This window comes from Macaca thibetana, chromosome 20 (assembly GCF_024542745.1).
Source record: "Macaca thibetana thibetana isolate TM-01 chromosome 20, ASM2454274v1, whole genome shotgun sequence".
Lineage (NCBI taxonomy): Eukaryota > Metazoa > Chordata > Mammalia > Primates > Cercopithecidae > Macaca > Macaca thibetana.
The window spans coordinates 55,327,515-55,353,524 of NC_065597.1; the positions used below are offsets into that span (position 1 = coordinate 55,327,515).

Here is a 26,010-nt window from a genome sequence, read left to right on the forward strand (position 1 = left end):
TCTCGATCTCCTGACCTTGAGATCTGCCCGCCTCGGCCTTCCAAAGTGCTGGGATTACAGGCATGAGCCACTGCGCCCAGCCGGGAAGGGATATTTTAAAAGCACCAAAAGGGTCCCTTTTGGGGAAGACAGCACAGGCACGCAGGGGGAGCCACAGATCTGCAGATCCAGTGGCCACAGAGGAATAGAAGATGGAGATGTGGCCCCGCCCTCCCAGGAGTCCACAGTTGTCTGGGAAGTGAGTCCTTCTGCGAGTGGTGGAGTCCAGGAGTCTCCTTCACAGGCTCCTCCACTCCATTGCCTCGACCACATCCTTGCTAAGTGCCCTCTGTCCATCATTGTGGCTTAAACTGCCCCAAATCTCCATCTCCAGCCATGTCTTTTCCCACCTGCCTGTAGGGTACCCTCACTTGTCATCTCGCAGGCTCCACAAACTCACCCTTGTCCCAGACCAGCCTTCCCTGCACCGTCCTTCCATGGGCTTTTCCTCCTGTTTTCTCCATCTTGGTCAATGGCCTCACTGTCTACTGGGTGCCCCAGTGAGGAGCGTGGGGGTCACTTTGGATGTCTTCTCTTTCACACTGCCTCTTCAATCACTTGCAAGTCCAAGGAATTCTTCCTTAGATGTTCATTGCTCCTCACGTGATCTGGCCCCTAGCTACCTCTCTCATTGTATCTTGTCCTGCTCAACTCCTCTCTCTGAGGAAGTAACATTTTAGTCTCAAAGGACTCCTACCTTGACCAAACTTTAGCCAGGCTCCTCTAAACCATCTTCTCAATGACGCCTTGACCTTGGCCTGCTGAACTCAGTTTTGGCAAAGAATTCTGCTAAGTCAGTTTAGTGAGACCTGTCCCATCCTTGATATCCAATCAAGTTCCTCATCTCCCATCTGAGATATCTTTTTTTTTTAAATGATTTTTAGAAAATTCTTTAATAGAGATGGGGTTTTACCATGCTGCCGAGGCTGGTCTCAAACTCCTGGGCTCCAGCATCAGCCTGCCTCGGCCTCCCAAAGTGCTGGGATTACAGGTGAGAGCCACTGTGCCCAGTTCTATTTTTGATATCTAAGCCTTTGGTCTGCCTTTAGCAAGAGCCCTGTTTAACAAGAATCCTTTTACCTATCATATTTATCCAGTTCTTTTAATAATTTTCCATCCACTGACTCTGCTCGTTGGCTATACATCTCCAGCTATTTTGCTATTATTTAGAGTTGAGTTCAGTCTCTCTCCCCTATTGCAACAGTCTTAAATAAAGTCTTCCTTGCCATTTTAAAAGAGCAACCAGTGCAATTAAAAACAAACAGACACCAATTGCCACCAGAAGCCAGGGAGGGGCAAGGAAAGATTCCACCCAGAGCCTTCAGAGGGAGCCTGGCCCTGCTGACACCTTGATTTCAGACTTCCAGCCTCTGGAAGTGAGAGAATCAATGGTTGTTATTTTAAGCCGCCCAATTTGTGGCAGTTATGGTAGCCCCAGGAAATGAATACAGAAGGCAGTGCAGTCATTGGCCCATGCCCAGGGCATACCTTTTGGGAGTAGTTGAGAGCCTTTTCCATCTCAGACATGATGGAACTGATGTCATCGCTCTCATAAATGCCTGGAAACAAAGCACATCGTGAGCATGGGAGACAGGGTGTGGATCCTGGCAAGTATCCCCATCATTTGGATACTAGAAAGCCACCTGGAGGTGACTCAAGGGCTGGGCGTGGTGGCTCACTCCTGTAATCCCAGCACTTTGGGAGGCTGAAAAGGGAAGATTGCTTGAGGTTGGGAGTTCAAGACCAGCCTGGGCAACACAGTGAGACCCCTTCTCTATCAAAAAATTTAAGAAATTAGTCGGGTGTGGTGGTGGACATCTGTAGTCCCAGCTGCTCAGGAGGCTAGGGTGGGAGGATTGCTTGAGTCCAGGAGGTTGAGGCTGCAGTGAAGTATGATGGCACCACTGCACTCCAGCCTGGGTGACAGAGGGAGACCCTGTCTCTAAAAAAATATTGCTTTGTGTACCGTGTACTATCTTGCCAACCATGTGCTATGAACATACCACCCTTCAAAAAACAATCTAAGGGATGTTTAGGGTGCCTTCTAGCTCTGACATTCTAAAATACACATATTTTTAATTTTAATTTTTTTGTAGAGGTAGAGTCTTGCTATGTTGCCCAGGATGGTCTCGGACTGGCCTCAAACAATCCGCTTACCTCAACTTTCCAAAGTGCTGAGACTACAAGTGTGAGCCACCACCTGACCCATAATATACTTTCAGAGTTTTACTTCTTCTTCTTTTTTTTCTTTTTTGAAACAGAGTCTTGCTCTGTCACCCAGGCTGGAGGGTAGTGCCGTGATCTCTGCTCACTGCAACCTCTGCTTCCTGGGTTCAAGCAATTCTATTGTACCTCAGCCTCCTGAGTAGCTGGGACTACAGGTGTGTGCCACCACACTCGACTAATTTTTTGTATTTTTAATAGAGACAGGTTTTCACCATGTTGGCCCGGCTAGTCTCAAAGTCTTGACCTCAAGTGATCCAAACGCCTTGGCCTCTCAAAGTGCTGGGATTATGGGTATGAGCCACTGTGTCCGGCCTACTTTTTTTAACTTAAAAAAATTGCAGTAAAATATACATAACATCAAACTTCCTAGTTCAATCATTTAAAAGTGTACAATTCAGTGGCATTAAGTGCATTCACATTGTTGTGCAACCATCACTGCTATCTATCTTCAGAGGAATAGTTTTACATTTTAAAATGTGATTTTCACAAGCTGCTTTTCTGGAATATATCTGTGGTCTAAGGGAGCTATGCTGGTGCTGAGGCAACTGTTTGGAATGAGCCAAAGGGATGAGGAAACACTCATGTACCTGTGTCTCCAAACCAGTGGAAGCGGCCACCTGCAGCCCGGGTGACTTCCTTGTAGGCAGCGGCCGTGTCAGTGCGACTGGCATAGCAGGCAGGGGGTGTGGTGTCCATCTTTGGCTCACCCACGTAGAAGAGACACACGTTCAGCTGGAGGTCGCAGCCACTACAGGCCTCGGCCATGTAGGCGCTGATTGTAGGCTGGTGGGGAAGAGAAGGTAAGAGGGGCCCGCAGCTGAGGGCCTTGAAGCTGTGGGGCTCCGGGCAGCCCAGCCTGGCCATGTTTCTCCAGGGCCTTCTCTATGCCTTGTCCAGTCCTTGGCACAAGGATGGAAAGAGATGAACCTGGGTTGCAGTTTCTCTCAATAAAATTTTTTTTAATTTTTTTTTTATTATTATAAGTTCTGGGGTACATGTGCACAACGTGCAGGTTTGTTACATATGTATACGTGTGCCATGTTGGTGTGCTGTACCCATTAACTCGTTATTTACATTAGGTATATCTCCTAATGCTATCCCTCCCCCTCCCTCCACCCTACAACAGGCCCTGGTGTGTGATGTTCCCCTTCCTGTGTCCAAATGATCTCATTGTTCAATTCCCATCTCTCAATATTTTAACAGAGTGTGGTCGGGAGCTGGACCTGAGAGCCTCCTGACACCAGGCGTGGTCTAGACCAGTAGCATCCGCATCCCCTGGAAGCCTGCTAGAAATGCAGACTCCCAGGCCCCACCCCAGACCTACTGAACCAGGATCTGCACTATGTATGTATGTATGTATGTATGTATGTATGTATGTATGTATATATTTTAAAGAGACAGGGTCTTGCTCTGTTGCCCAGGCTGGAGTGCAGGGGCATGATTATAGCTTGCTGCAGCTTTAACCTCCAGGGCTTAAGCAATCCTTCTGCCTCAGCCTCCTAAGTAGCTGTGACTACAGGCACACGTCACCACACTTTTTTTTTTTGAGACAGAGTTTCACTCTTGTCGCCCAGGTTGGAGTGCAATGGCGTGATCTTGGCTCACCGCAACCTCCCGCTCCAGGGTTCAAGTGATTCTCCTGCCTCAGCCTCCCGAGTAGGTGGGATTACAGGCGTGTGCCACCACGCCTGGCTAATTTTGTATTTTTAGTAGAGATGGGGTTTCTCCATGTTGGTCAAGGTGAACTCAAACTCCCAACTTCAGATGATCTGCCTGCCTCAGCCTCCCAAAGTGCTGGGATTACAGGCATGAGCCACCGTGCCTGGCTACATCTGGTTTTTAAATTTTATTTTTGTAGAGATGGGGTCTTGCTATGTTGTCCAGGCTGGTCTTGAGCACCTGAGCTCAAGCGATCCTCCCACCCCAGCCTCCTGAGTAGCTGGGACTACAGGCATGTACCACCATGGCAGGTTATTTTTAAAATTTTTGTAGAAATGTGGTCTCCCTATGTTGCCCAATCTGGTCTCCAGGGCCTGCATTTTAACAGCATCCTTAGGTGCCTGTCTATACATTAAAGTTTGAGAAGCACTGCTTTAGAAATCATGCTGCAGAAAGCTTGGCGAGGTATCCACCTGGGGGAAGATGGATGAGGTCGCAAAGGATAATGGACATCCGGGACGTGGCCTACCCACCATGTCCTGGTCAGGGATGCCCCCAGTGAAGAGGTAGATTCCCTGCGATTGGTGTTTGTCTTTGTCCTTGAAGTCCACTTCCACAGCCTTCCGCAGGGCGCTGAGAACATTCCTGCTGCCCCAACACCGCAGGTTCAGGGCCCACCTGGGGAGGCAGAGATGGCCACGCTGAGGGTCACTGGCCCATGCCTAGGGCATACCTTTTGGGAGTAGGTGAGAGCCTTTGCCATCTCAGACGTGATGGAGTTGATGTCATCACTCTCACAAAGTGAAGACGGCCAGGTGGGGAGAGCAGCAGATAGAAGGAAGCTGTTTTCTGATTTCTGCCCATGGCTGTTTGGGGTCAGGGACTCTAGAGAGCTACTTCCTGGTGGAGAGGGGGACAGAGAAAACAACGCCTGCAAGCCTTCCCTCAGACACAGCCCCACAAAGTCTCTGCCCATCACCTACCGCCAGGCACTTTGTAAATTGTCGTGGCTCATGGGAACCATCTCAGGCCTCCAGCTTTCACTTGTGCTTCCAAACCTTTAAGAAGCAAAGAGAGTTCATTCTTAGGCTGGGGGAGGTCCACTTGGCGGCCCAGCTCTTTGGGCTTTGCAGGCTTTTAGTGGGGACAAAATTCTGATGAGATCCCCTAAAATGTGAGGATGTCACTGGCCTGGGCTAGCCTTGAGATTTCCTTGCAGGTCATATGTCCCAACATACTTCAGCCGAGACATGGCGTGAGCCAGCTTTGGTCAGCTTTCTTTCTGAAGCGTTGAGCTATGGCGTGTGGCCCCATTTAACCTCCCCTAGCATGGCTCCACATTTCTCTTCCCTATCCATACTATAGTTTTTTTTTTTTTTTTTTTTTTTTTGAGACAGAGTCTTGCTTTGTTGCCCAGGCTGGAGTGCAGTGGTGGGATCTCGGCTCACTGCAAGCTCCGCTTCCCGGGTTCACGCCATTCTCCTGCCTTAGCCTCCCGAGTAGCTGGAATTACAGGTGCCTGCCATCACGCCCAGCTAATTTTTTTTGTATTATTAGTAGAGATGGAGTTTCACCGTGTTAGCCAGGATGGTCTCGATCTCCTGACCTTGTGATCTGCCCGTCTCAGTCTCCCAAAGTGCTGTTTGTTTTGTTTTTTTAAATACACGTCTATGTAATCAACAGGATTTGGTAAAGAAAAAAAATACACATCTAGCCTGGGCAGTATAGCAAGACCCCATTTCTACAAAATAAAATTAGCTGGGTATAGTGGCACATGTCTGTTGACCTAGCTACTTAGGAGGTTGAGGTGGGAGGATCACTTGAGTCCAGGAGGCTGAGGCTGTAGTGAGCTATGATTGTGCCACTGCACTCCAGCCTGGGCAACAGAGCGAGACCCCGTCTCAAAAAACAAACAAATAAACCCCCAAATCCAGAAAACCCACATTGTCTCATTTGTCCTGTAAGACAGAATTTAAGATCCTTGGGAAGGGGATTTATACTCTTTATGAATGAAAAGTTGTCCCCTCTCTAGTTTGAGATTAATTCCTCCACCTGGCCTTTGACCTCATCATCACCCATCTCTTCTGAAACTTTGCCCCACAGTTCCACCCTCACATCCACACATTCCCAACTTCTCTCCACTTCCCTCTGCCCCCAGCACCTCTCTACCTGTTTCAGATTCTCTATACTTGACAAGAACATCCTCCTTCCACCGGCAAGCTACTCTATGGGCAACTTCGCTCTTTCCTCTTTCCCCTTGTGGACAAGCTCCCTGGAAACACAATATACCACCACTTCCTCACCTCTTCAACCCATTGCAGTCAAACTTCCACCCTGGGGGTGTTCTCTGGTAGAGATGAACAATGCCCTCCATTCCCCCACCAGTGGAAATATATCCCTATTATCGCTGGATAATAAATCTGGGTTCAAGTGATTCTTATGCCTCAGCCACTGGAGTAGCTGGGATTATAGGCCTGTACCACTGAGACCCACTTATTTTTGTATTTTTAGTAGATGGGGTTTCACCACGTCGGCCAGGCTGGTCTCGAACTCCTGGCTTCAAGTGATCCACCTGCCTTGACCTCTCAAAGTGCTGCGATTACAGGAGTGAGCCACCGCGCCCGACCTTCATATACTCCTTTATAGCAGTGCAGGAACGGACTAACATAGCATCCCAACACCTTTCTCTCTTGTTTTCCTCCCACCTCTCTGGGTTCTCCTTTCCTGTGTTCCTTTGGTGGTTCCCTTCTTCTGCCCACCCTTCAAATGCTGGTATTTCCCAAGTGCTGCCTTTGATTGTCTTCTCTCTCCCCTTCGCATCTCCACAGGTGCGATCCCTGCACTACCATTTATTTCATTCATATAATTAAAATGCTGATGGCTCAAAACCCCTTGTTTCTTGGCTAGGTCTCCTCACTGGAGCTCCTTCTCCTCCTAATGTTCTCCAAACTCTGGAGTGTCTCAGACTCTGGATGTTTAAAACCATCTTTCCCTTCAGAGATCTGGGCATCATCTTCTCTTTACCATTCTTTCACCCCCTACAGCCAGGGACGACATTCTGTAGATTCTAACTCCCCAAAATCTTTTCCATGCACCTTTTTTTTTGAGACGGAGTCTTGTTCTATTGCCAGGCTGGACTGCAGTGGCGTGATCTTGGCTCATTGCAAGCTCCACCTCCTGGGTTCATGCCATTCTCCTGCCTCAGCCTCCTGAGAAGCTGGGACTACAAGTGCCCGCCACCACGCCTGGCTAATTTTTTTGTATTTTTAGTGGAGACGGGGTTTCACCATGTTAGCCAGCATGGTCTTGATCTCCTGACCTCGTGATCTGCCCACCTTGGCCTCTCAAAGTGCTGGGATTACAGGCATGAGCCACTGTGCCCAGCCTCCATGCACCTCTTTCTTGATTAACTTTTATTTTGGGCTCAGGGGTATGTGTGCAGGCTTGTTATATAGGTAAACTCCTGTCATGGGGGTTTGTTATATAGATTATTTCATCACGCAGGTATTAAGCCTAGTACCCATCAGTTATTTTTCCTGATCTCCTTCCTCTCACCCACACCCTCCAATAGGCCCCAGTGTGTGTTTTTCCCCTTTATGTGTCCATGTGTTTTCATCATTTAGCTCCAACTTATAAGTAAGAACATGCTGTATTTGGTTTTCTATTGCTGTGTTAGTTTGCTAGGGATTATGGCCTCCAGCTCTATACATGTTCCTGCAAAGAACATGATCTCATTCTTTTTTATGGCTGCATAGTATTCCGTGGCATATGCGTACCACATTTTCTCTATCCAGTCTACCACTGTTGGGCATTTACATTGATTCCATCTCTTGCTATTGTTAATAGTGCTGCAATATACATATATGTGCATTCGTCTTTATGATAGAATGATTTATATTCCTTTGGGTATGTACCCAGGGATGGGATTGCTGGTTTGAATGGTAGTTCTGTTTTTAGGTCTTTGAGGAATCATCATACTGCTTTCCACCATGGTTGAACTAATTTACACTCCCAACAAGTGTGTAATTGTTCCTTTTTCTCTGAAACCTCGCCAGCACCTGTTATTTTTTGACTTTAATAATGGCCATTCTTACTGGCCACACACTATTTCTTCCATTCACAGTGCCTTGGCTTAAGCCCACTCAACACTAGGGCAGGCAATTGCAAGAGTCAAACTGGTCTCTTCCCTCCGGTATTACATCCCTTCAGTTCCTCCTTCACAGCACTGCTCGAGCATTTGAAGATGCAAACCTGATCGTATTAGTACCTTGCTTGCAATCCTCCAGTGCCTTTATATCCTATAGCACAGGAAACTCATGAGCATGGCCTATATCAATCCTCCATCACCTGTTATTTCTGTCATGCACATTCTCTCCCTCTCACCCCCATATCCATGCTGAACTACCTGATGGTCCCTAAAGCTCTAACATACCTCACGCTCCTGCTCATGCTGTTGCCTCTACCTGGAACACCATTTCTCCCTATCCCATCATTCTCAGGTGCTAGGCAAACACCTACTCATTCATCAAGACTCAGCGGAAGGGGCACTTGCTCCATGAAGATGTCCTGAGCCTACTCCTCACAGGTGGAATGAACTGATCCTGCCACTGATACCTTGCAGTCCCATACCTAGCTATCTACTCATTTCTATAGAAAACACTTAATAGCACTTCTTAACATCCCTGTCTCCCACTGTTAGGCTGTGAGTTCCTCGAGGATGGGTTTTGTGTGTCTTCATGTCCATCTCCCCAGTGCCTGGCACAGGGACTGGTTCATGGCAGATTGTCAATGAAACATTGCTGAATGAATGAATGGGTAGATGAATAAATAAAATTCCTTGTCTATAATGTTACCATAAATATTTTTCTGTAGAGTTTATTAGGGAATGATTGGGCTCTGGTACAGAATAATATCTAATACTAACTGTTGACTTAATAGGTTTAGAAAATGCCCTATTTGGTTTGAGGTTGTATAAAAATCTACTCTTTAAGTGGGTTCCTTTTCTCTCTGTCTTCCCTTGTTAGTTAAAATAGTATGCAATTTTAAAAATTATATATATAGTTTTTATGGCTGGCCTCAGTGGCTCAAGCCTGTAATCCCAGCACTTTGGGAGGCTGAGGCAGGAGGATCACTTGAGGTTAGGGGTTCGAGATCAGCCTGGCCAACATGGTGAAACTCCGTCTCTACTAGAAATACAAAGATTAGCCAGGTGTGGTGGTGTGTGCCTGTAGACCCAGCTACTTGGGAGGCTGAGGTAGAAGAATTGCTTGAACCTGGGAGGAGGAGGCTGCAGTGAACTGAGATCAAGCCACTGCACTCCAGTCTGGGAAACAGAGTGAGACTCCATCTTAAAACAAAAACAAAAACACAAACAAAAACAAACTATATATATAGTTTTTAAATTTAAAATGCTAGATATGTACTATAATTACATATAATATACAATTTTAAAACTATATTAACATTTTAAAACTATATATACTATATATAATTTTAAAACTATACATAAATTTGAAGAAAGTTCAAATCTTCAAAACCTCTCTGATCTTCATTGTATTTAATTCCAAACTATACAGTTTTAAAAATTGCATACGATTTATATATATATATATTCACACACACACATAATTAAATGTATATGTATAATTTTTATTTATTAAAACAGAGATGGGGGTCTCCCTATGTTGCCCAGGCTGGTCTCAAACTCCTGGATGCAAATGATCCTCTGTCTCGGCCTCCCGAGGTGCTGGGATTACAGGTGTGAGCCACTGCACCCGGCCAAATTTATATATACAATTTTAATTTAAATTTAGAATTGGAATCCTAAATACTTGAAAAGGTGGGGCTTGCTGGAGTCAGGCTGAGGACTGAGACTAAGGCATGGCTGGAGTCCTTCCTTTCCTCTTCTGCCTGTTTTGTCTTGGAAGCCAAATGGGCCAATGGGCTGAATTACTTTATCCTGGTTGATCAAGCAGTGTGTTTTGGGGTCACTTATCACCTTTGCCCCAGTAGGACAGTCCTGTAACCATTTAATTATTCAATGCTTCAAACAAGATCATCCAAATCAGATAAACCGATGGCTATCCTAGGAGGCCGGGTGACCATGACGTCAATATCTGTCGTCTGGCAATGTCCAAAGCCTCAGCATAACGATGACATCCAAACACACACAACCAACCCTTGCCCCCAGGAGCCAGGAGACACGTACGCGATGAGGTTGAAGTAGTCCTTGTTGGATAACTGCTCCTCCAGCAGCAGCCGCAGGGAGTGCTGGATATGAATAATGTACATGGAATTGGTCGCAGAGATATCAAGCAGTACAACCACCCTAAAAGGAAACACGAGCTTTAAGAGGAGAACTGAATCTCTGAGATAATGTTAATTTTGTTCCATTTTACTATTTAAAGTTTTTTCCAGGGGAATTTTGCATGCCAAATTCATAGCTGGCCAAAATCTTCTCTGTGGTTTGAGGCCAACAGAGGTGGGCTTACAATGGTAGATTAATGGGGTCATGGAACCCCCCTTCTCTCCCAAGAGATGCTGTAATGGAATAAAGCCTCATGGTGGAGGTGGTTTAAGGGGTAGGGGCTTCATATAATGATTTTCATAGATTTACTTTAAAGAATTAGCATTCAATATTTTTATAGGTCAGAATATGAATATACATACATACATACATACATATATATATATATATATTTTTTTAGATGGTCTCTCTCTGTTGCCCAGGCTGGAGTGCAGTGGTGTGATCATGGCTCACTGAAGCCTCAACCTCCTGGGCTCAAGAGATACTCCTGCCTCAGTTTCCCAAGTTGCTGGGACCACAGGCACACATCACCATTCCTAGCTAAATTTTTTTTTTTTTTTTTTTTGTGGAGACCAGGTCTGCCCATGTTGCTCAGGCTGTTTTTGAACTCCTGGCCTCAAGTGATCCTCCTGCCTTGGCCTCTCAAAGTACTGGAAATACAGGAATGAGCCACTACACCCGCCATAGGTTGGGGTCTTTGTAGGGAAAGCAAAAACCAGGTGAGCAAGTAACATGAGGAATTAGGTATATCTGGGCCTCTTGGAAAATATTTTTATCTTTTTGTTTGCTCTCTGTTTTAAGATCTCTAGCCTCATTCGTTCTTTCTCTCATTTTACAACTTCAAACTTATATTCCTACCTCCTGCCCCATTCTCATTTTGAGACAGCTATGAATAGCAAAAGAAAATCCATGTGATTTACAGTCAGAAGACCTTGGTTCAAGTTCCACTTCATACCAGCTGTGTGGCCTTAGGCAAGTCACAAAACCTCTCTGATCTTTGTTTAAGTAGTTTAACTATAAACTACTTGTAAGACTCATCATAGGGTTGCTTCAAGAACAAAATTACATAATAGATGTATAGTGGCCAGGTGTGGTGACTCATGCCTGCAATCCCAACATGTTGGGAGGCTGGGGCAGAAGAAACTCTTGAGGCCAAGAGTTTGAGACCAGCCTGGGCAACATAGCGAGACCCTGTCTCTAATAATAATAATAATAATAATAATAATAATAGATGTATAGTATTATAAAATATAATAATTTATAAATGTTAATTCATCAAACAAGGTATGGAATCATAATAATGGCCATGATAGATAACTATTGTTTCTCCCAACTCAGCATCCATTACCTCATCTGGCAACAGCATCCTGATTTTCCTTTGGGAAACACCTCTGCCTCTATCAGTCAATTTGAGTTGAGTGAAACTGAGCCCACTGCAAGCTTCAGGGATAGGCATTTGACCCTGGCCAATCAGAACATCACACCTCTGGCTGGGTGGGAGGATCCATTCATCCATGACCCATTTGCTCTGGCCAGGGAGGAGGTGTGATTTTTTTTTTTTTTTTTTTTTTTGAGACACAGGGACTCGCTCTGTTGCCCAGGCTGGAGTACGGTGGCACAATCATAGCCCACTGCAGCCTTGAACCCCTGGGCTCAAGCGACCCTCCTGCCCCTGCCTCAGCCTCCCAAGTAGCTGGGACTACAGGTGTACAACACCATGCCCAGCTAATTATTTTATTTTTTGTAGAGACAGGGTCTCACTATGTTGCCCAGTCTGGTCTCAAACTTTTGGCCTCTAGCGATCCTCCTACTTTGGCCTCCCAAAGCGCTGGGATTGCAAAAATGCTCAGTGACACAACGATGATATTATTGACATCAATGATGGTGGTGGTGACTTTTTCCTCCCCTGGGGGTTCTGCTGAGAGATTCCCAATCCCTAATCTAAGTGATGGCTTCTGATGATACCAACAGGGAATTCATGAGTCAGATAAACGTCATGTCACACATCAGACCCACGAAGGATAAGAACCCTGCTTAGGAAAGGTACCTTTTTTCACAGACAGTGCCCCAAATTCTTCTGCTGGCCAGGGAGAGCCACTCGATTCGCCTCTCGTACATCCGCATAGCTCTGTTGAGCTGTTTCTGCAGAGGTGTGGGCCACAGTGAGCGGCTGCTCAAAGGCTGAGCAACCAAGGGGCCTGAGGGGAAGTAGGTGTACCCAGGTGGGCTTCAGGGAATGGTGTGTCAAGTCCCTGGGAATCCAGGCAGTATAATCATTCCACTAAATCATGGACAAATTCGCCACAAGACCAGGAAGGGAAGAGCCACACGGTATTTCATTGCATCAAATGGGGGAGGAAGGAGATCTTTCCCCAGAGGATTAGAGGCTTTTTTTTTTTCTTTTTTTTTTTTTGAGGCATTGAGGTCCCTGCTTGGGGAGGAGGTGGCCAAAGCTCCAGGGGGCCTGTAGGTGGAGCACACAGTCCCTCTTTACAAGAGGGAGTTTAGTCAATGGCTTGGTGACTCCATAGCCCAGGGAACCCTCCTCCCATCTCCGCCTCCTGCACCCCATTTTCTGACTGATTGAACCCATCACTGACCTGGTACTCATAGAGGAAGGGTGGGTCCACATGAATGTTCTTCACTGTCCCATCGTGCCATTCAAATTGTATCATTGCCTTCTGTTCTCAGGCAAGGGCAGGAGGGTGAGCAGGTGAACAGAAGTACATGTAGTTTAATTTGGGCACTGGTTCTCCAAATCAGGTGCAGGAGAGGGAAGTGGGCTCTGAACACATTCGAGGTTAGATTGAACTCCCTCCCAGAACTCCACCACACACACCCCGCAATGCCACCACCACCAGGTCCATTGCCTTGTCTGGAACTGGAAGTAGAGAGCCTTAGAGAGAGTGATCCCCTGAATGGACCATGCCTGACAGCAAGCCTCTCAGGCTGTCTTCCTGAGGCTTTTCTGAACATCAGAGTCATGAAGATATGGTTGGAGGGTTTTAGTAAAAGAGAGCACAGTTGGAGACCTTAAAATATACTGGCCATAGCTTCTTAGGTTTGGAAACCTAGACAGGCCTTCACAGATGCTTTGAAAATCCAATTTGTTCATCTTGTTTTTTCATCCTCCACCAAGTCAACATATCCATCTCTCTCTCACTCCATCCATCTAGTCATTCATCCATGCACTGCTAGACCTACATGTCCCTTACTCCTCTCTCTTCCTGTGTTCCATCTTTCTGCTATCTTTCTATTCACCTATTATTCCTTCCTTTCATTTCTCCATCCTTTCACTCCTACATCCTTCCATCCTTACTTTAATTTCTATTTTCATTCTTTCATTTGTCCTTTATTCCATTTTGTCATCCATCCTTCCATTTTCCATTTTCCCCTTCCACCTGTTCAGATTTCCATCCATTCACCCATCCATTTACCCATCCATGCATCCATGCATCCATCCATCCATCCATCCATCCATCCATCCATCCACTCATCTATTTATCCATCCATCCATCCATCCATCCATCCACTCATCTATTTATCCATCCATCCATCCATCCATCCATCCATCCATCCATCCATTCATCCATCCACCCACCCACCCATCTATCCATCCACCTATCCATTCGTCCATTCATCCATCCATCCATCCATCCATCCATCCATCCATCCATCTACGTTTCCATTCATTCATCATTCTTTTCCTTCTTCTGGTCAACCTTCCTTCCAACTACCTTCTCAGCCATCCAGTAAACATTCATTGATTTCCTACTCATACTAAACATGGGGGATAGAGAGTTAGAGAAGAGTGTTCCCTCTTTATACTTCATACTTGATGGGGATTTAAATATGTAAAAATTCATGCATTAACCCTTTATGGGAGCAATAGCAGAAGTCTGCATTAGGTACAGCAAGGACATAAAGACAGCAAGTCTGTCCTGTCTGAGTTGGGAGGAGAAAACCTTCATGGAGGAGGTGACCGTGGTACCTGATTTATCCCTCTTGCCCCATCTCCCGAGTTCAATTTTTCAGATCTTTGAAAACCAACAGCTACAGTGGATTTGATGTGCATTCTAGGGTCCTGGGTGGGAAGCCTGAATCCCTGGTGATTCTTATTGCCAGAACATTTAAGAAGGTGGGAAAAGCCACCAGGGAGCTCTCCTGCAGAGGACTGGAGAAAATGATGAATCTGAATTACCTCATGGATAGTTGATGATACTGTTTTCTGGAGAATAGGTACAAATTCCTCCACAGGAGAGAATGCGTTGGGTGCCAGGACCTGATACAGACTTAATTTCTTGGCTGAAAAAATAAATTCTGAGGTTGTAAGCACTGCCTGGGATGCTCCAAAGGGTTCAAGCCTTTTATTTTTTTGAGACAGGGTTTTGCTCTGTCACTCAGGCTGGAATGCAGTGGCACAATCGTAACTCACTGTATCCTCAAACTCCTGGACTCAAGGTATCCTCCTGCCTCAGCCTACCTGAGTATCTGGGACTATAGGTGTATGCCACCACGCCCAGATAATTTTATTTTTTATAGAGATGGGGTCTTGCTATGTTGCCTAGGTTGGTCTCAAATCCCTGGTCTCAACTAATCCTTCCTTCTTGGCCTCCCAAAGTGCTGGGATTGCAGATGTGAGCCACTGTGCCCGGCCGGATTCAAGCCTTTTAGTCAGTCACCTGTTTCCTGGGTTCTGCCCTCTTTGGAGATTTACCTTTCAGACCATTGACCTTAAGCCACTCTGCAGAAGTCTTGTCCAAGTTTGGAAACTCAATGGTGAGAGGAGCGTCATGCTTTGGGGGTTTAGGCAAGAGGCTTATGAGTAGCCCATTTGCAATCTCTGTGGAAATCTAAATTAAATGAGAAAGCCCTCATTACATAATCATATTTTAGAGCTGAAAAATCCTCAGTCTTCACCCTCCACCCAGTCAACGCAAGTGGAGCATCTTAAACACTCCATAGTAGATTAAAGGTAGTTTTGCCTTTCCCTTCCGTCATCCCCTCCCCTTCTCTGGAGATTTCTGGAATTTCCAGGGGAAGAGGGAGGAGTACCCAGCAACTCGCTTGCTCTCACAGTGGCCTATGCTCCCGGCTCCCTCCCTAACCTTACCGGGAAGATCAGCACCACGGACTCCAAAATGACAGGTCACCCCTCCATGCTTTGGAGAACTAAAAACTCCTGCAGCAAATCACTTAGTGAGCCCTGACATGGCCACCCTGTGGCCACATTTACAAAGTAAAGAACCGAGGCTCTGAGAGGTTAAATTACATAGTGAATGTAGAAGTAAAACATAGAACAGCAAGTCCCAAACTTCAGAGATTTGAGCACTGCCTTCATGAATTTTGCTATATCTGAGTACTACTGTATTATTATATTTTAAGAATCAACATGTAACATTAAAGCTTTTTAGTTATTAATTTTCTTTAAGTTTAAAAATTCAACCCCTTTCACAATTTTAGAAAGAAGATCTATGACGACCATAATGAGCTAGTTTGAAATAGATACCATTTAAAAAATATATTAATCCATGCACCACATAAAATCATCTTGCAAACTACAAGTAGTACATGCACTTCATTTTTGGAAACTCTTGGCAAGGTTTTGGGCCTTAGACCTGGGTTCAATCCAAACTCAATTTATTTCTATCTCTGCAATCTTAGGCAAGTTATGTAACCTCTTAGCTTCGGTTTCCTCATCTATAAAAAGTAATAATATACTTAACTCAGACTGTTGTTAAGATAAAACATTTAAATAATTGAACATTGTGCCTATCTTATAATGAGCATTTAATAAATGAGAACTACTATAATTCTTTTTTTTTTTTTTTTTTGAGATGGAGTCTTGTTCTGTCACCCACGCTGGATTGCAGTGGCACTATCTGGGCTCAATGCAACCTCTGCCTCCTGGGTTCAAGTGATTCTCCTGAGTCAGCTTCCCACATAGCTGGGATTACGGGTGCCTGCCACCACGCCTCACTAAGTTTTGTATTTTTAGTAGAGACAGTGTTTCACCATGTTGGCCAGGCTGGTCTTGAACTCCTGACCTCGAGCGATCCACCTGCTGCAGCCTCACAAAGTGCTGGGATTACAGGTGTGAGCCATCACACCTGGCCAAGAACTATTATAATTCTAATACTAATTGTTGCTATTGTATTTATACATTTTTAAAATTCTTTTTTGAGACAGGGTCTCGCTCCGTTGCCCAGGCTGGAGTGCAGTGGTGCTATTATGGCTCACTGCAGCCTCGACCTCCCAAGTTCAATCATCCTCCCACCTCAGCCTCCTGAGTAGCTGGGACTACAGGCACATGACATCGTGCCTGGCTAATTTTTTAATTTTTTGTAGAGACAGTGTTTTGCCATGTTGCACAGGCTGGTCTTGAATGCCTGAACTCAGGTGATCCTCTGGCCTTGGCCTCCCAAAGCACTGGGATTTCAGGTGTGAGCCGTGGCTGAGGTGAGAATGACTCTCTTCAAGACAGCCTATTCTGGGTGGTTGAGGTTTTCATGATTCTCCAGACTGGGGGTAAGGGAGGGGAGTGACAAGACAGAGGGGGTGGCAGGAGCCTGCTGATCTTTCTCTGAGATAAATTTTACAGTTAGTAAATCCACCAGGATCTTTCTGGCACCATGGTGGGCCCACCCAGCCCACCCAACTCAGAGCTCTGGGGTGCAATGAAGGGTGGGCCTTGCCTTGTTTCGATTTTAGGAAGTGACGGGCACCGGCAGCTGTGCCGTCTATGAACAGGTGAGAAAGGGGAACAAGGCCAGCTGAGTGCTGCTGGGAGAAGGCCCCAGAATTGGCACTCACACCACCTACCTCCTCCATGGTGCAGGTGAGCGCCTCACAGGGGCTGCTGTGCCTCAGGGCTTGCATGTGGCTGAGGAGGCTCTGGGCCTTCTGAATTTCTGCCAGGAGCTCATCCATATCCCGGCTGGTGTAGAGCTGAGGGTAGCAAGAGCAATCAGCCAGCCAGAATCACTAGGCTACCTGCAGAGGCCAACCCAGGAAGGGGCAAGCAGCCAGGCCAATGCCCAGGCAGAGGGGCAGACTCTCTCCACTAGGCCTTATAAACTGCTACCCATGTGCCAGGAAGAGCCTGCAGACATGCTGTGCTCCATTTGTGCAACTGACCTGCTGTGTTTTAAAACAATTGAAGAGTTTTCTAACTGTAAAAGTATAAAGAAACACTTTACATGCACTAGGATGGCTATAATAATAATTATTATTTATTTATTTTATTATTATTTTTAGAGAAAGGGTCTTTTTCTGTCACTCAGGCTGGAGTGCGGTGGTGCAATCATTGGTTACTGCAGCCTCGAACTCCTGGGCTCAAGTGATCCTCCTGTGTCAGCCTCCTGAGTAGCTGTGACTATAGCCATATGCTACCACGCCAGGTGAATTTTTAAATTTTTTGTAGAGATGGGCTGTCACTATATTGCCTAGGGTAGTCTCAAACTCCTGGCCTCAAATGATCCTCCTGTCTTGGCCTTCCAAAGCACTAGGATTACAGACATGAGCCACCATGCCTGGTCAAGTCACAGGTTTTAAGATAAAATATTCCTTAAACCAGTCAGTTTCAGTCATTTACTTTACCTTTCTAACCTCTGTAGTGTGAGTCACCTACAGAGAGAGTCCAGATGATGAGGTATCAAGATAGGGTGCTGCCTGAGTTTGGCTCCCTGCTATGACAAGCAGGGACCTTGTGACCTTTGAATTCACTTGTGAGATGCAAACACTCATTTACTCATGGTTATTAACGGTAGGCAAGACACAGCCTGGGAGCGACCAGATGATTGCATTCTTAATCTTCCAAATGGATCTACACACATGTTTGCTAATCGTTGCCTCCCTTGTGAACACAGGGTGGCTGATGTCTAGTTATTAACTGGGACAAGGACAGTAATGGATGGATCGGTACAGAATGGATTGCTCATTTTGCTCTGCAGTGGGTCCCCTGCAGTAGCAGGAGTTGATCTAGGAGAGAAAATCAAGGCAATTCAGACTCAGTGCTTTGCGGGGAGCAGAGCTAGGCTGGGGCCTATATTAACGGCAACTGGAGAGTGATTGAGGATTCTGCAGGCAGGGTTTTAAAAGGCCTCTGGGCTCCCAGGCATGCAATCAATGCATCATACAGGCTGACCAAAGCATCTCCTGTGACTTCAGGTTGTCCCTGTTCTTCCCACATATTCATTCTAACCCGATTTTACCTGTGTAACCTCATTGAATACAGGTGGGGACAGGGAGAAAAGGAGAAACAAGTGTATAGTATGGTCCTGGCCCAGACCTCCTGGGTACAACCTTGGAGGCAGACAAGGAGAGAAGAAGAGGGGCCACGTGTTGCCAGAAGGGCTTACCTCCATCTTTGGGCTGTAGCAGTGGTAGTAGCCCCTAACAGCTTCTGCAAGGTTCTTCAGGACAGCCTGCAGGGATGAGGCCAGGGTCACCCCTCACTAGGGCAACACCAATACTCCAGTAAGCCTTCTCCTTGACTGAACCTCCCAATTAACTGAAGCTTCCCATTTTACCAAAGGGAGAACCAGGCACAAGGACAGGGGCATTCTCATCCACACTCGGGGGCCTGTCCAAGCATGAGGCCTCAAAGGCCAGCCCAACTGACTACCACCAAAGCCAAGGGACATCTCAGAGAATCTCGGGCACTCACAGGGGGCATCTGATCATCGCAGCTGTAGGTGATGAAGTGGATGATGAGGTCTCTTCCCATGGTGGACTGCTGGATGTAGTCGGACAGGATTTCAGAAGGCTGATCTGGGCTGGGGACAAGGCAGAAAAGTGGACACCCCAGGTCAGATCACTTTGAGAACATTTCAGAGCACAATGGTAATTCCCAAGGAACATCTACCCACTCTTAACTGGCCACCTGTGTCCCAGGTCACCTATGCGGGATGCAGGGCTAGGTGGACTGCAGGCCTGGCTGCCCTGCCTCCTCTGCAGATGGGTGGCCTGTGACTGCAGTCCTTCCCTCATGTGTGTGTGTGAAGAGTCATGGTTGATGATCTTTTCTTTCTTTCCTTCTTTCTTTTCTTTCTCTCTCTTCCTTCTTTCCTTCCTTTTCTTTCTTTTCTTTTCCTTCTTTCTTCTTTCTTTTTCTTTCTTTTTTTCTTTTCATTTCTTTCTTTTTCTCTTTCTCTTCCTTCTTTCCTTCCTTCCTTTTTTTCTCTTCCTTATTTCCTTCCTTTCTCTTTTCTTTCTTTCATTCTGTTTCTTTGCCTTTCTCTCTTTCCTTTCTTTTTCTCTCTCTTTCTTTCTCTCTCTTTTTCTTTTTCTCTCTCTTTCTGCCTGTGACTGCGATCTTTCCCTCATGTATGTGTGAAGAGCCATGATTGATGATTTTTTCTCTTTCTTTCCTTCCTTCCTTCTCTCTCTCTCTCCCTCCCTCTCTCCCTCTCTCTCCCTCCCTTTCCCTCCCTTTCCTTCCTTCCTCTTCCTTCCCCTCCCTCCCTCCCTTCCTCCTTCCTTCCTTCTTTCCTCCTTCCCTCCCTTCCTCCCTTCCTCCCTTCCTCCCTTCCCTCCCCTCCCCCTTCCCTCCCCTTCCCTTCCCTTCCCTGGGTCTCACTCTGCTACCCAGGTTACAGTGCAGTGGAACAATCATAGCTTACTGCAGCCTTAAACTCCTGGGCTCAAGCAATCCTCCTGCCTCAGCCTCCCAAGTAGCTGGGACTACAGGTGCACACAACCATGACCAGCTAATTTTTATCTTTTTTTAAGAGATAGGTTCTCACTGTGTTGCCCAGACTGGTCACAAACTCCTGGCTTCAAGCAGTCCTCCTGTCTTGGCCTCCCAAAGTGCTGGGATTACAGGCATGAGCCACTGTGACCGGCCAATCTTTTCTCAAACAGTGGTTTGGTTCTTCAGTTCCTTTCGTGTAGTATGTCAACTGCTTAGGAAAGAAGACCTACCAGCTTCTCATGATGACCACCAGGGAATCCAGCCCCTTGAGAGTGAAGATCTTCTTCAGAGCTTGTAGCAGGTTGCTGCCTCCATCAGGCTGCAGTGTCTTTACCCAGAGCTTAAGTTCCTGGAGGCTGGGGGGAGACAACAACGGCAACCTAATTATAAGACTGTTTGTATTTAATTTCATTTTAATTTCTTTTTAGAGATAAGGTCTGGCTATGTCACCCAGGCTGAAGTGCAGTGGTGCAATCATAACTCACTGTAACCTCGAACTCCTGGGCCCAGGCGATCCTCCTGCCTCAGCCTCCCAAGTAGCTGGGACTGCAGGTGTGTGGCATCCTGCCCGGCTAATTTTTATATTTTATGTAGAGGGCTGGGCATAGTGGCTCATGCTTGTAATCTCAGCACTTTTGGGGGCCAAGGTGGGTGGATCACTTGAGGTCAGGAATTCAAGACCAGCCTGGCCAACATGGTGAATCCCATCTCTACTAAAAATACAAAAAAAAATTAGCCAGCTGTGGTGGCACATGCCTGTAATCCCAGCTACTTGGGAGGGTGAGCAGGAGAACTGCTTGAACTCCAGAGGTGGAAGGTTGCAGTGAACTGAGATTGTGCCACTCTCACTGCGCTCCAGCCTGGGCAACAGAGTGAGACTCTATCTCAAAAAAAAAAAAATTATGGAGAGATGGGGGTCTCACTGTGTTGCCCAGGCTGGTCTTGAACTCTTGGCCTCAAGAGGTCCCCCTCCCTAGCTTCCCAAACAGCTGGGATTATAGGTGTGAGACCCTACACCTGGCCTGTAGTATTAGGTACCAGGCCCAGGACAAATATTAGCTCATTTAAACCTAATGATAACTTGTTGAGGCAGTACCTTTATTCCCATTTTGCAGATGAGGAAACTGAGTTAGGACTTGCCCAAGGTGATAATGCAAGCAACTTTTAAAACTGAGATTTCAAACCAGGTCTGACTCTAAGATCTGAGCTTTTAGAAATTGTGCTATGTGAGGGTCTGGGGCTGAGTTCCTTCTTCCCCATGGCTACTCTCTTGGGAGCCAGCCCTCAACAGGAGGCATGGAGTTAATTCCGCGACCCTAAGAAGGCTCTAAGAGAAAGCATTATGGCTGTGTGGCTTATGTCCCACGTGGGTTGGGGTATACACCACTGGTGAGAAGAAAAATAACTTGATTCTTTCTTGGCTAAAATTTTGCACAACACTAGTGAAAGAGGTCTGTTCTTTCTACTTCAAAAAATCAAAAATCTGAAAGAGAAAATCTCAGTGTGGTGCTAATAAGTTCATCTTTCATGATCATAACTGTCAAGTCTCCTTTCTGAACAGCAAGAACAAGTCCCAGGTCTAGCGCCTTCTCTAGCCAATAGATTTAAGCTGGAATTTAAAACCATTGTTTTTCTCTCATTGTATTTATTTATATGGCTGCTTTTTTTTTCCTCAAAGCCATTAAAGAAAGATATATGGTTGCTTTCTAATTATAGAAATATAATTACATGATTATAGAAGTATAACCATGCAAGTGATATGAACTTCTCAGTTATGGTATTGATAGAAAGTTTCCTTCAGGCCAGGAGCAGTGACTCATGCCTGCAATCCCAGCACTCTGGGAGGCTGAGGAGGGAGGACCACTTGAGGCCAGGAGTTCAAAACCAGTCTGATCAACATAGCCAGACCCCATCTCTACAAAAAAGGAAAAATTTAAAAAATTAGTTGGGCACACCCTTGTTGTCCTAGCTACTGGGGAGGCTGAGGCTGGATGATCATTTGAGCTCAGGAGATAAGATGGCAGTAAGCTATGATTGTACCACTGCACTCCAGACGTGACAGAGCAAGACCTTGTCTCAAAACAAAACGAAACAAAACAAAAAAAAACAAGTTTCTTTCAATAAAAAATAAATAGAATTGAAGTAAAGAAAAATCAACAATAGTACATATGGTAGGCCGGGCACAGTGGCTCACGCCTGTAATCCCAGCACTTTGGGAGGCCAAGGAGGGCGGATCACTTGAGGTCAGAGTCCGAGACCAGCCTGGCCAACATGGTGAAACCTTGTTGCTACCGAAAATACAAAAAAAAAAAAAAAAAAAAAAAAAAAAAAAATTAGCAGGGCATGGTGGAGCACACCTGTAATCTCAGCTATTTGGGAGGCTGAGGCAGGATAGTTTCTTGAACCCAGGAAATGGATGTTGTGGTGAGCCGAGATCGCACCACTGCATTCCAGCCTGGGTGACAGAGTGAGACTCCATCTCAAAAATAAAATAAAATAAAATAAAATAAAATAAAATAAAATAAAATAAAATAAAGTAAAACAAAACAAAACAAAACAATAGTACACATGGTAAAGATATGACATAGGGATATGACAAGAGAATTCTAGGAGTTCCTGAAGATGCAGAACTTTTGGCTGCCATCCATTAACAACCCAGGGGTCACTGCTCCACCTAAAGTGGAAATCAGAGTACAAAATGCTCTCCTTCACCAAAATGCTCTCGTTCATTGAGTACCTGGCACTAGCCCGGTACTTTGTTTTCATTTCATCTCCATAACAGTCCTGTGAAGAGTGGGTAGGATTGGCCTTGTTTTGCAAATGAGAGAGTTAAGGGACTTGTCAAGAACACGCAGTGACTGTTGGGGTTGGGATTCAAAGCCAGAGGGCCAGAAGTGGGCAATTCTCTATCTAGAAGGGCTCTTCTTTACAGCTAGTGCTGGCGAGGGGGCCTCCCTCCTAGAAATCTAAGCACATGCTTTTTTTTTTAACTTTTAAATTTTTTTTGGAGACAGGGTCTCTCTCTGTCACCCAGGCTGGAGCACCATAGCTCACTGCAGCCTCGACCTCCCTCCCAGTCTCAATCAAACCTCCCACCTCAGCCTCCCGAGTAGTTGGGACTATAGGCACATGCCATCACACCCGGCTAATTTTTAAATTTTTTGTAGAGATGAGGTCTCACTGGGTTGCTCAGACTGGTCTCAAACTCCTGAGCTCAAGCGATCCTCCCACCTTGGCCTCCCAAAGTGCTGGGATTATAGGCATGAGCAACTGGCCCTGGCCAAAGCACGTGCATTTTCCTGGGATCTGGAATCCAATCCTGGCTTTGCCGCATTGGGCATCTTCCCTAAGCTGAGTCTGCATTTTCTCATCTGCAAAATGAGGATAATAATCCTATTCCATGGGGTGGCTATATATACTAAATACAATCATCCATGCAAAGTACCTAGTATGGCAACCAACACATGGTGGGTGACTGAGGACATTCCTTTCATGGAAAAGAAATTTCTACTCACCGGATAAATAGAAATTCTTACATACCTCCCTTCTATCCCTCAAAAAAAACCCCAGGCTAGAAACCCCCAACTAAAGGACATCCATGCAGTAGAGTACTACGTAGCCATTAAAACAAATGAGGTAGATTTGTATGCATTGACAGAGAAAGAGATTCAAGACCAGCTAGAAAGCCAAAGCACAGAGCAGTGTTATATAGGTCCTGTTTATGTCAAAATAAGAAGGTAAACACATAGATGCATGTGTGTGCAAATATTATTTGTGGAAGTGATATAAGGAACTATTTTGGGCCAGGCACAGTGTCTCACATCCGTAGTCCCAGCACTTTGGGAGGCCAAGACTGGAAGAGCACTTGAGGCCAGGAGGTCAGGACCAGCCTGGACGACATCGCAAGATCCCATCTTTACAAAAATAAACAAAATGGCTGGGTGTGGTGGCTCATGCCTGTAATCCCAACACTTTGGGAGGTCAAGGTGACAGATCACTTGAGATCAGGAGTTCGAGACCAGCCTGGCCAACATGGTGAAACCCTGTCTCTGCCAAAAAATGCAAAAGTTAGCTGGGCATGGTAGCGCATGCCTGTAGTCCCAGCTACTTGGGAGGCTGAGGCACGAGAATCACTTGAACCCATGGGGTGGAGGTTGCAGTGAGCCAAGATTATACCACTGTACTCCAGCCTAGGCAACAGAGACCCTGTCTAAATAAACAAATAAAAAGGTAGCAGGGTGTGGTGGCACATGCCTGTAGTCCCAACTACTCAGGAGGCTGAGGTGAGAGGATTGCTTAAGCCCAGGAGGTCAAAGCTGCAATGAGCTATGATTGTGCCACTGCACTCCAGGTTGGGAGACACAATGAGATCCTGTCTTTAAAAAAAAAAAAAAAAAAAAAGAGGGGGACTCATTTGCTATTATTTATCATCCTTTCATACTGTTGGAATTTTTAAAAACATGTATGTCTTATTTTCACAATAATAAAACTATCTTTGCTAGTTTGGGGGTAAAAACGGGTCTTGTGGTCACCTTATCTGTCAGTTTATGAACTGCTGCATGGCCATCTTTCCAAAAATTTTTTCTGCTTTTGTGAGTTGTCTCTTTGTACTCACTTACCTAGTAGTGTCCTGGGGTTTGCAGTTGAATTATTCAATAAAGACTCTGCTGGTTAGGGAGGAAAATGAAAAAGTCAATATCACCGTCAGGCAGGAAAGCCACTCACACAGAGGCGCTGACTTCCATGGGGTCCGGCCAGAGGGACCTGGCGTTGGTGCCAAAGGACAGGACAAATAGCTTCTCCTTGTGGCTCAGCTGCTCATCGATGAGGCTCTGTTGGACAAAAGGACGTCACTGGCTCCCATAGCCAGGGGAATGTGGAGCCTGGCTTTGCCTCTCTCGCCTTAGCCGGCCCCTCTGGGCTGGGTCTGAGCTGTGCTGAAATATGGTTGCTTGAGGCTGGACTTAGCAGCCAGCCCCAAGCCAACATTTGCTTCCCACCTGCCGGGCCTCCTGTGGGTGGGATGAGCATCTGGGCTGCCATCTCAGTGTGCTATGGTTGGCCCCTTGGCACTTACCTGTGGCACCTGGAGAGGGAGGACAGAGGTCGGGGCAGTGGTTTCTCTCTAAGGCATGTGAGCTGGAGATGGAGCTGGTGAGTATCCATAACTTCTCCCTCTTCTTCCTGGCCAGCTAGAAATTCCACCTGTATGCCACCCCATGAGCTCTGCCCTGGCTAATAGTAGACCACTCCACCTGAGGGATCTTTGGAAACTCTGTCCTGAGGACTTGTCATGAAGGGGGAGATTGCTCTGCAACCTGTCCCCTGACATCCACTGAGACCAGGAACAGGGAACAAGTCTGGAGGACAGCCCCACACTGAGCCTCATAAAGGCTCTGCAGGACCTGTACAAAATACAACGGGCTGTTGCTGCCATGGTACCCATAAGAAAATAGCCTGTCCACACCACATCAGGCTGCAGAGGCTTCTCTCCAGGCCAGACTTCTCACTGCACACTTATGAGAAGACTTCTCACAGAGCACTTCACTTGTACAAGCTCCTTTTACCCTTATGGCAACCCTAGGTAGTCACTGTTATCATCCCCATTTTACAGAGGAGGTAAGTAAGACACAGAGAGATTAGTTAACGCAGTCACATGGCCTGGAATTGGTGGAGGTGGCTGGGATTTGACTCCAGCCATCTGACTCTAGTTCTTAGCTTCTCCACTATGGATGTGAGTTGGGGATGGAGCAATGGGCAACACCAGCCTGTTCACTGCTCTCAAGCTAGAGCTGGTGAGTATCCAATGGGAACCATAACTCCAAAGAAACCAGAATAGCTCCTCCATCCAGAAAGGGCCAGAAGCCCTGTGCTGTGCTATGCTATGCAGGAGTCTTCACATCCTCTTTCCAGGGAAACATGGGAGCTCTTGAGTCAAAGTCTAGTTGGCAGGTACTGTCGTGGTGAGAATACTGGAAGTTCACACTACAACCGAAAATGACTCTGTGGTTGGGTTTTGTAGAATTCAACATAGTTCTCTAACCGTAGGTGCTAATTAAGTGTGAACTGTTCTTTATAAGACACC

At 46.1% G+C, this 26,010-nt stretch overlaps 1 protein-coding gene across 1 annotated transcript in view; it reads right to left on the reverse strand.

Annotated features, from left to right (window-relative positions):
* The window catches only part of VWA3A (von Willebrand factor A domain containing 3A), a 69,925-nt gene that overhangs the window by 19,542 nt on the left and 24,373 nt on the right, over positions 1-26,010 (reverse strand). Inside the window, 14 exon segments of the mRNA XM_050774052.1 lie at positions 1,528-1,598; positions 2,853-3,048; positions 4,458-4,602; positions 4,908-4,982; positions 10,133-10,252; positions 12,279-12,373; positions 12,832-12,912; positions 14,433-14,536; positions 14,949-15,084; positions 17,054-17,179; positions 18,592-18,657; positions 18,900-19,008; positions 20,156-20,281; positions 24,651-24,757. Of these exon segments, the coding sequence (XP_050630009.1) occupies positions 1,528-1,598; positions 2,853-3,048; positions 4,458-4,602; positions 4,908-4,982; positions 10,133-10,252; positions 12,279-12,373; positions 12,832-12,912; positions 14,433-14,536; positions 14,949-15,084; positions 17,054-17,179; positions 18,592-18,657; positions 18,900-19,008; positions 20,156-20,281; positions 24,651-24,757 (1,557 nt within the window).